The sequence below is a fragment of the Neltuma alba genome, unplaced genomic scaffold (genome assembly GCF_004799145.2).
Source record: "Neltuma alba isolate B1F8T4 unplaced genomic scaffold, ASM479914v2 tig00012002_pilon, whole genome shotgun sequence".
Classification (NCBI taxonomy): Eukaryota; Viridiplantae; Streptophyta; class Magnoliopsida; order Fabales; family Fabaceae; genus Neltuma; species Neltuma alba.
Window position 1 is genome coordinate 261803 of NW_021636574.1, and position 10358 is coordinate 272160.

The 10358-nt window shown below is 36.8% G+C and overlaps 2 protein-coding genes across 3 annotated transcripts; both read right to left on the reverse strand.

Moving 5' to 3' along the window:
• Nucleotides 1-5120, reverse strand: LOC114720863 (probable aldo-keto reductase 2). Its single transcript, XM_028906587.1, has 5 exons — nt 4663-5120; nt 4367-4567; nt 2570-2742; nt 2335-2437; nt 1-600 (listed from the first exon to the last, which is right to left on the reverse strand). The coding sequence occupies exons 1-5, from the start codon at nt 5005-5007 to the stop codon at nt 262-264; spliced, it is 1161 nt and encodes a 386-aa protein (XP_028762420.1). The 5' UTR covers nt 5008-5120; the 3' UTR covers nt 1-261.
• A 1875-nt stretch (nt 5121-6995) lies between these two features.
• On the reverse strand, nt 6996-9845 carry LOC114720862 (probable 1-deoxy-D-xylulose-5-phosphate synthase 2, chloroplastic). Of its 2 annotated transcripts, none has more exons than XM_028906586.1 (8): nt 9696-9845; nt 9428-9578; nt 9052-9323; nt 8604-8877; nt 8195-8502; nt 7827-8108; nt 7448-7732; nt 6996-7338 (listed from the first exon to the last, which is right to left on the reverse strand). In XM_028906586.1, the coding sequence occupies exons 2-8, from the start codon at nt 9537-9539 to the stop codon at nt 7192-7194; spliced, it is 1680 nt and encodes a 559-aa protein (XP_028762419.1). In that variant the 5' UTR covers nt 9540-9578; nt 9696-9845; the 3' UTR covers nt 6996-7191. The 2 variants fall into 2 exon arrangements, with proteins under 2 accessions (XP_028762419.1, XP_028762418.1); XM_028906585.1 differs by having other exon boundaries at nt 9658-9740.
• Nucleotides 9846-10358: the final 513 nt, after the last annotated feature.

The window sequence follows — 10358 nt, forward strand, 5'->3', positions numbered from 1 at the left end:
TTTGACCAGCCACTTCTTGAAGCATTTGTATGAAAAGATCGCAATTCTCATTCATGATATTATACAATTCAAAGTAATCCTAATGCCTGCTAAAATGCCAGATTTAGTTTTGAGGGCAGTATTGAAAATCCTCAGTGTCCCTATTAAATGCTGAAATACCATCCATCTCCCTTTGCCCTCAATCTAGAAGGACTATTAATATAACAACACCTTTGAGACAAGGATACCCGCTGAATATACAAAGAATAAGGATGAACTTGCTTATGCAGCTTTCCAAGAAGAAAGAGGAGGAGTGTTAGAGTCCTTATATGTAGCTAGTCCAGGTCGAGTTCTTTCGCCCTTGACCGCATCCCCGGCAGCGAAAGATTCAAGTTCTGCCATTTCTTCTGGAGTAAGCTTAACTGACAAAGCCCCGATGTTTTGGTTCAAGTGCTCAATTTTGGTGGTTCCTGGTATGGGGCACACATCATTGCCCTGATGATGAACCCAGGCCAATGCTAGCTGCGACGGAGTGCATCCCTTCCTTTTAGCCATTTCATTAACCCTCTCAAATATAATACTGTTGTGCTTCAAGTTTTCTGGATGGAATCTAGGCACAAGCTGAAATGAGGTACAACACATACAAGGATAAGATTATTCCTCAGTATCAATCTATCAATAACAGACATTTCAAGCATCGATGTAGACATTTTCCATCATTTACATCGAAACAAAGTGTCAGGCAGGACAAATTTTAAATCTCAGCCTTAAGAAGGATACTACATGAGTCAAGGCATAAGTCTGTCACAGCATGTTCTGAAATTACATATAGTATATCATAACAGTTCACATCTTTCAGTCCTTTTTTTTTTTTCCCCGTGTTTTTAGATATTTTATCCCTTGCCACAGTTGGGCAAGATTACATAATGGATATGGAAGTGAGTAGATCAGTGTAATATATGCCCCGTTAATAAATATATATTGTCTGTCTACGGAGAACATACGGTAATAATTAGAGTAATCATCCGTGAGGTGTAGAACTAAAATATTGTATTATATGTTATTCACAGTGCACATTAATAACCTCACATGCTGACAATGGGGAAGAAATAAAAGACAGTGAATTTTTTTGAAGCAACTCAATTTACAACTTCCTTTCACCCTTCCTCATAAATATAAATATTTTGTGTGCGCGCGCAGGCCTTTTTTTGTTTTTTTTTTTTTTTTGGGGGGGGGGTTTCTCACTTATTAGTGAAATTTCAAGCAAACGTAAGAACAGTTGTCCATTACTATCACCATTTCAGGTTACAAACTATAATTGTTCCAACTATAGTTCACTATCATCTTGCATCACAAAAAAGGAGAACAAATCAACGATATTCTACTACCTTTAAAGTTATTTACGCACAAAGTTTCATTACTTACAAACTTGAATGTCCTCAGAAGGTCATGACCCGCCACTTCAATGCAAGAATACCAATGATGCTTTAATGTAAATTCAACTGATTCAGTATAGTTATCCCAAATTTCATTGGTAACCTATCAACATAAATGCCTTGATGAAAGCATTTCATCACATACTGACTCAGTATAGCTATCTCAATTTTGTGCGTGCTGGCAACTTTAGATTTGATTTTTATCTACGTGACACCTATTTTCAAGCGGTAAATTTGACTTTAGATTCTTTTTGGCCAAAATTTGACTTTAGATTTGTAAGTCGATAAAAATTTGATGCATCATAAGAGCTTTTATCTATGTGACGCCTATGTTCATCCAACTCTCAACTCCAATCCTACTAAAAATAACCTAGTCAACAACAAAAATGGTACATTGGAATAAGACTGTATGCAGAGACTGAATTTGAAAACATGTTGCCCAAAAAGAAAACATACACAAGGATTCTTTAAGTTAACAAGAGAGCTAAGCATTTTACAATGTTTCTCTTTTCCAAAAATCATGACATTACTCAAAATTCATCAAGAAAGCTAAGCATGGGAACACCAGTTGTGTCATTCTCTTCACAATTTATCCAGTTTTCTTTTTCCGGCTTCACACAATTTATCCAGTTTATGCATGGTTTTAAACAAAATGATGCTAGGGAATGCAATCGTTGTATTGTATTACTGAAATATGATCATAAAATCCGCAAGAAAGATCACCAAATTCAACCACATTTTACTACTACATCTTGAATGCTTGAACTATAACTGAAATTTTGAGGGACACGAAAGGTTAAGAAAATCCAACAATTTACTGACTTTCACATTGAAGGGCCTTGAAACCATTAGGAGCTAAGCTAGTTTATTATGACAAATGCAACCATAGTGCATAATGCATATTAGAATAAACGCAGACCTTCCGAAAGTCATTCTCCGTAAAGCTCTTAACCACATTTGCTCCTGATCCGAAGAATCCTCGTCCAAGAGGACAATATGCTACAATTCCAATGCCAAGTTCTCTGAAAGTTTCACAAATGCAAGATCAGAGGTTGCAAAGTTAAAACCTATTTTTTTTATCAAAAGCACCAATAAAGAGAAAATTAGATACTATTAGATACTATAAGTAGCAACTTTAGTAGTTCAAAACTCACCTGCAAGTTGGAATTATTTCTTCCTCCGCGTCTCTTGTCCATAAGGACCACTCCAACTGCACAGCTGTTATAGGATGAACAGCATGTGCTCTTCTGATTGTTGAATCTGAAGCCTCAGACAAGCCAATGTATTTTATTTTTCCTTCCTCAACAAGTTTTTTGAGTTCTCCAATCTTACAATAAACAATGTAAAAATAAGTTTACAGTTCAATATCATATGCACATAGCTTTTTATATGTTAACAAATCAAAATTTTATAGAACGTCTTACCTTTCATTCTCTAACAGCTATACCATGTACATGTTGAAATGGATGCATATCAGTTACGGACCAATTGTCAGTTCCATTTATCAAAGTTCCATCTCTTTGAAATAAGTCATGGAAGATAAATTGCAGATTCACAAAAGCATTCTTAGTAACAAAGAATCACAGAAATACCTTTACAGAGAAAACTGAAATTCTCGTATAATGAAGTCTATGAAGATAGCAAGTTAACAAAGAGCATATCTTGCACCAAACTCAATGTTTAAGATTAGGTGAGCTTGGTATGTCTGGATTTGATAAGTATCCCTTCCTAGTTCCCATAACCCGTTCCCTGTTAATTCTCTCCCTTGGCCTTTGACCTTCTATGTAACCGAAAAAACAAACATAAAAGAAGATAGTGTGAGGCGAACTGGTCAACTCTTGCCAACAGAAAACGGTACAAATGGAGGGTAGAAAGGAAAAAAAAATCTTGATTATATGAGTCGTTGCAAAAGGAAAAGTGTTCCTTAGCCTTTTTGTCCATCTAGCATAGACAGAATACCTATAACTTAAAGAAAACTGAATATGATGTTTCATTTTTATGAAGCCTAAGACACCACCATATGATCATGCAGCATAAATTTTACAACTTTCGGGGAAAAGATCCAAGATATGAGTGATAAACCGAGGCTATAATACGTAACAAGGGTTCCCAAATCCTGATTAATTTTGTGCCGGAAACATCTCATATTGTTTCTTAGTTCAAAAGGGGGGAAATCTTATAAGAAAAACATCAGAATCACCCCGCTCCAGCATTCTATATGATACTGTATAAATAATAGATCATTGAAGAGTCAAAACAAAGAACGATAGTTCTCAGTCTTCTGCAATGGCACACAGTTCTTACTATATCAAGGATTTTAGGTTTTGCTACACAATATATTTTATACTACTACCACCAGTCTTTAATATAAAAGCCTGTTAGGAATTGAATTTAGTCTTAAATATAAGGCCTCAATTCATTTTGTCTCCCAAATTTGTAATTCATTCTCTAAAGTATCTTTATTAATTACACATATTAAGCAATTTCCATTCAAGGGTAGTAATTAAAAATGGTACTTTAGGAAAATCAACTCATATTTGTTACAAATAACTAATTTAACTAATTTTTTATCTACTCAAATTTGTTACAAAGCTCTTACATTAAAAACTAGATGAGGTATTCTATACGGCACATTACAAATTAACTCCCTTCGTTTTGGTCTAAGCCTGTTTGCCTCCTCAGGTTTAAAATATCTGATTTCAGCACCCAATATAAATATGTGAAGGTTAAAATGATAATTTATTTTTAGTGTGCAAAAACATTTTCATTATGACTATTACTAAGATTAATTTCTCATTAGTGTCTACTTCAACAGCCTATCTATCTTATAGCCCCATTTTAGTGAAAACACAAGGTGTAGGGGATTCCACATCACCCCCGCCCGGCCCCACTGATAAACAGTAATTAACCCAGATAATAAAAAGAGCATCCAAAGCAGATAAAAGACGAACCGTGACTTCAATAGGCACACGAGTATCAGTACGAATAACATAATAGAGATCAATGCAATCGATCTCCAGTCTCTTCAAGCTGGCCTCACAAGCCGCTCTAACGTATGCAGGATCTCCACGGATGCCAGCCTTGCCGTCCGCAACGTAGAGTCCAAATTTGGAGCCCAATTCAACCTTGTCCCTCAGACCTCCCGTCAAAGCCTGGCCGAAGAAATTGACACCCAATTCGTCAGAATCCCACACAGAATACTTGATTAAACGCGAAGAAGCAACAAAAGGACTGGAATCGAGCATACCTTTCCGAGGAGAATTTCATTCGTGTATAGACCGAAGACATCGGCGGTATCGAGAAATGTGACACCGTTTTGGATGGCGTGGCGGATGACGGCAATCATGTCGGGTTCGGGTTTAGGAGTGTCATGGGCAGGTGACATACCCAGGCAACCAAGTCCCTGGACCGAAACCTCCAAGCCTTGTGAACCCAGCTTGATCCTACCCACTTTTGGAATTCCCATTTCTGTGAACTGAGTCGAGCTTTTGAGCGCACAGCGGCAAGATGGAACGGCTTGAGAGCGAGATGGATCAAACCCACAATCTCCCGCGAGCGGGAGCAACTTGAAACCGCTAGGCCAAAGTGCCATTAGCAGGTCGAGCTTCCACTCTGAATGTGATAAGGCTAACACTTAGCTGAACTTAGAAAGAGAGAATTTTTTTGGATAATCAGTTGAAACAGTAGCGTGAATCTAACAGGCGAGCAACAGACACCATTGCTTCACTGAATCAGAATTCCTCAATATGGCTTGTGTTTTTGGACTGATATAAGTATAGCCTTTTTTTTGCCGACGCGTTTATGTCATGCCGAATTGATTTTCGGGGAAAATCATTTTGGGGAATTTCAATAACTCTACTAAACAATTAATATCAATCAACCCCAAAAAAATTTTAAATTTTACTGCATTCCTAGTAATCAAAATTTTATTATTAATAAGACAAAAATACTCTTATTTTAATTTTTGGGATTATAAATTTTCTTATATTTTTGACAAACTGCTGAATTTGACTTGTCTATTCATATTAAAACAATTGTATTTGTGAATTGTGAATTCTCTTATATTTTTTACAAATTGTTCAATTTATGTTGCAAATTATTGAATTTCTATTGTGAATTGCTAAATTTGAGTTATTTATTTATGTCAAAATAATTACGTTTGGAGTTGTGGTGTAAATTTTTTAATATTTTGTAAATCATTAGATTTAGATTACAAATTATCAAATGTTTGTTGCGAATGGTCAAATTTAAACTGTACATTTACCCATAAAATTTAGAAGGATCAGCAACTTGAATTTGACAGTTTGTAAGAATGGTTTTTAAGAAATAAAATACGAGTATTTTTATCTTTTCACTGATGAAATTTCGGTCCTTAGAGTTGCAATAACATTTGAGAATTTTTTTTAGGGGTTGACTATATTAATTCTCTGCAGCAGGGTCAAGTGAAATTTTTCCAAATCATTTTGGCCCACAAGTTTGGGATAACTTTGAGAAAATTAGCCGCAGAATCAAAAGTGCAGTGGAACTGGAAACAACCTTTTGACTTATAGTTATTTTATATTTGAATCTTTGGAAATTGGCTTCATCAAAACAACTCTTGTCAAGTTTTTTTTTTTTATATAAAATTTATCTAAATATAATCACATTAAATTAATTAATTTTTATTCCAACTTCAGTTTCAACATACAAAAGTTGCTAACATTAATCATACAAGCCTTGTATGCCCCCTTTGTAAAATCGTTGAATTGCTGTGTTATCTGGTTTATTTATAACTTACAATTTGGACCACATGCGCATCTTAGAAAAGTCATGAATTTATTTTTTAAAAAGTTAAATATTTCTTAAAATAAATGAGAAAAGAAATGTAAATTATGCATTTCTTTTATGTTGGGCATGTGAATAATTGTAATTCTGGATTTTAATAAACAAATTATAGTTAGGAAATATGAAATTAATTCTTTTCAGGCAACTTATTGGGTTAGATTGAGTAAACTAATTATATGTGACATGTCAAAAATAAATTCAATTCAATTCATAATCTTTTTATCATTTTTTGAAAAATTAATCTGCAAGTTCCTATAATTTTATTTAATCAGGTCTCTTCAATTTTTTTTCTTTTCACAAATCTCTATAATTTCACCTTATTTTTAGTAAGATATCTATAGTATTTTTTACTAGATCCTTAAAATTTATCTTATTTTTAATTAGGCCCCCTGTTTTTTTTATCCGTCACCTAAAACTATAGGGACATAATTAAAATTGAGCAAAATTATAAAAATTTGATTAAAAAACTACATGAATCTTATTAGTTAAAACTGTAAGAAATTGATTAAAAGATCAAGTGAAACTACATGGACATTTTCCTCTTAGTTTTATAGTTAAGCTTGTAGTTTTTTTTTTTTTTTGGGTACATACGGTAAGATCTTTCATGACTTTTATACGCTAACAATTGAGCTGATATTGATGAAAATAAGATTCCTTAATTGTGCGAATGGCAAGAATTTTGTAGAACTAAGAGAAGGACAAGATTATTGTGTTTACCAAACAAAGCATATTGAAGTATCATTATTTTTCATAACATCGCTAATTACAATAGTTCCAATGATATACAAAAAATTTATAACACTATATTGCACTTTCAGTCCATCATCATCAAGTATTGTTGTCAGAGCCAATTTCTGCCTTTCATTGGCTTATGATCATTGCTCTTTAACTTCAATACATGCATCAATGGCGTGGCGGATCCACTTAACTTTCCTTGATTAGCCATTTCCTTTTAAATGAAGAGCAGAGCTTCCTTTGGCCTCTCCAGAAGAGACAACACTGTTGTGGCAATATGTTTCGATGAAAGGCCTGCTTCATCAAGCTGATCCTGGGGTGATCCATGATCGAGGTATCGATCAGGAAGCATCATCGCTCTCCACTGCAACCAAAAGTTCAGAACAGAAAATTAGACTGGAAAAAAAATTCTTGGTGATATGGTAAGGAAGAGTGATATGAGGAAGAACTATTATTATTATTATTATTATTACCTTCAGGGGTCCATCTAGTAAACCAGCCAAGCTAAGGTATTGTGAAACATGAGATCCAAAACCTCCTATAGAACCCTCTTCCACTGTGATCAGAATTTCATGCTCCTTTGCTAGTCGCTTAACCAGATCAGTATCAAGAGGTTTGCAAAACCTAGCATCAGCAACTGTCACAGATACACCTTGTGCTTTTAGCAATTTTTCAGCTTGCAGGCATTGTTGAACCATTGACCCATATCCCAGAATTGCAACTCTGGTTCCTTCTGTCAGTATTCTTCCTTTTCCAATCTGCATAATGGAGGGGAAAAAAGGATGGTTATAGTTGGATTCCTTAAATGTTCAGTTGAATTAAGAGTGACCTGTGAGTTACTATTCTGCTAACCTCCAGTGGGGTTCCTTTGTTATCGGGTGGTAAAAGGGCTCCAATTCCATTCCCTCTTGGAAATCTAAAGCAGCTTGGTCTGTCATCTATTGCTGCTGCAGTTGCAACCATGTGCATCAGTTCAGCTTCATCAGAAGGAGCCATGACCACCATGTTAGGCAGGCAAGCCATGTAAGTGATATCAAATGCTCCACAATGAGTTGGTCCATCCGCACCAACCAATCCAGCTCTATCCATAGCAAAACGGACAGGTAGTTTCTGAAGATCTACGTCATGGATCACCTACACAAAAGTTATGAACCATGGTTCTGTGAGATTGCTATGAGAGTTTCTGTTACTAAAGTGAAGTGCTTCAGTTTTTGGCTCACCTGATCATATCCTCGTTGTAGGAAAGTTGAGTAGATGGCACAGAATGGTTTGAGACCCTCAGCAGCTAACCCAGCTGCAAATGTCACGGCGTGTTGCTCAGCAATACCCACATCAAAGCAGCGATCTGGGAATTTCTTCTGAAAATAATTCAAACCCGTCCCACCACCCATGGCTGCGTGAATAGCAACTATGTTCTTGTCTTGTTCGGCTTCCTTGATCAAAGATTCAGCAAAGTATTGGGTATAGGAAAGAGTGGAGGATTTTGACTTCAACTGTTTTCCTGTTTTTGGGTCAAACTTGACAACACCTGAGAGAGAGGGAGAGAGAAAGAACATTAGCATCCTTCATTACCATGATCTATCGTTGCTATGTAAGATCATAAAACTAGATCAGAATTTTCAATCTCACCGTGCATTTTATCAGCTGCTGCTTCGGCCGGTGCATATCCCTTTCCTTTCTCTGTCACGATGTGTATCAGAACTGGACCTGGTGCAGGCATGGTTTTCACTTTCTGAAAAATGTTGACCAGATCTTCCACGTCATGACCGTCCACAGGGCCGATGTAGTACAAGCCTAGCTCCTCAAAAAGAGTCGACCCAGTAGCGCTGATCATCCCTCTTGCATACTCATCCATTTTTGCTGCAACTTCATATGTTTGCCCTCCTATCTGCTTCGTGATGCTCTGCACCAGACCAAATCACAGTCAAATCCCAGACCATTTGAAATTCAACATAAGCGCAAAAGTTGAAGAATTCATAGGTTGATTCTGTCAAAGCACACATGCATGCCTACCTATATGTACACAAACATGTTTATTCTTCATGTTCTAGGCATAGATCCAAGGATGAAAACTTACTTTTGCAGCTTCTCTGAGTTTGCGGAATTTGGTGCTGGCTTGAATCTTGCTTAAAGCACCACTGAGTGCTCCAACTGGGGTTGCGGGGCCATCAAGGGTGGCTGTTGGTAAGGAGACTTGCTTGTTGTCATTAAGAATAATGATGAGGTTAGAGTCAAGGAATCCTGCATTGTTCATGGCTTCATAAGCTTGACCAGCAGTCATAGCCCCATCTCCAATCACCGAAATGATGTTATTATTCTTTCCCAAAATATCTCTTGCAATAGCCATCCCTGCCATATGAACATATAGTGGGGGGAAAAAACAGAGCATTAAGAACGTCTCTTATTTTTAATCTATTGGGCAAAAACTGTCTCTTAAGGTTTAAGAATCTCACCAAGACCAGCAGATATGCTTGTTGAACTATGTCCTACCCCAAAAGCGTCATGAACACTTTCGTCCCTCTTAGGAAATCCAGCTAGCCCAGAAGTTTTCCTCAAGGTATGCATCTTTTGCCTTCGACCCGTGAGGATTTTGTGTGGGTACGCCTGCAAATTCATTGCCTTTTAGACCCTCTCATGGAAAACTAACACCATAAAATCATAGGAAACGTAGAAAGTATGAGACCAAATCATAATTTCAAGAAGAAGGAAGACGATGGAGACCTGGTGCCCAACATCCCATATAATTTTGTCATCAGGGGTGTTAAAAACATGATGCAGAGCCACAGCAAGGTCCACCACTCCTAAACTTGAGCTAAGATGGCCTCCAGTATTTGAAACAGAGTGCACAATATCTGCCCTCAGCTCAGCTGCGAGTTGTTCGAGCTCCTGACATATATGATTGAAAATTCTAAGTATTGTGAAGGGTAAAGACAAGAAATTATTATCAGTACAGCGATTTAAACAAATGGTTCACCTGTGTGGACAGATTCTTCATATGAGCAGGGTAATTGATAGTGTCCAGCAATGGTGTTGCTGGTTTCTGCCCTGAATATTTAATCTTCCACCCATCAATATCTTTCCTTATCATCGTCCTCTCCTCCTCACCGAAGCTGTTTGCCAAAGACCTTACACAGAGCTGGAACATAGAGAATCACACACCATCATCAATCAACAAGAAGAAGAAGAAGAATGGCAGCCATTGTTAAATGAAAAGGCTTTAGAAGAGAATTGTTATAACCCATGAAGAGATTATAAACAAAAGTAGTGCCTAGTCGGCTAACCTGCTTTCTGCCACCATGAATTGGTATAGGAGCCTTACGGCTTCGAGGGATTGTCTGGTTTGGCGCGATGAAGGACCCGCAAGATGCCATGATGGTAATGGTA

Excerpts from the sequence above, each read along its gene's own strand:
- LOC114720863 (XM_028906587.1), bottom strand. The coding sequence starts at position 5,007 with ATGGCACTTTGGCCTAGCGGTTTCAAGTTGCTCCCGCTCGCGGGAGAT. Across the intron at positions 4,568-4,662 it reads ATGAAATTCTCCTCGGAAAG|GCTTTGACGGGAGGTCTGAG; the intron begins GTATGCTCGATT and ends TTCTTCGGCCAG. Across the intron at positions 2,438-2,569 it reads GAAATAATTCCAACTTGCAG|AGAACTTGGCATTGGAATTG; the intron begins GTGAGTTTTGAA and ends TGAAACTTTCAG.
- LOC114720862 (XM_028906586.1), bottom strand. The coding sequence starts at position 9,539 with ATGCATACCTTGAGGAAAACTTCTGGGCTAGCTGGATTTCCTAAGAGG. Across the intron at positions 8,503-8,603 it reads AGCAGCTGATAAAATGCACG|GTGTTGTCAAGTTTGACCCA; the intron begins GTGAGATTGAAA and ends CCTCTCTCTCAG. Across the intron at positions 8,109-8,194 it reads TACAACGAGGATATGATCAG|GTGATCCATGACGTAGATCT; the intron begins GTGAGCCAAAAA and ends ACTTTTGTGTAG.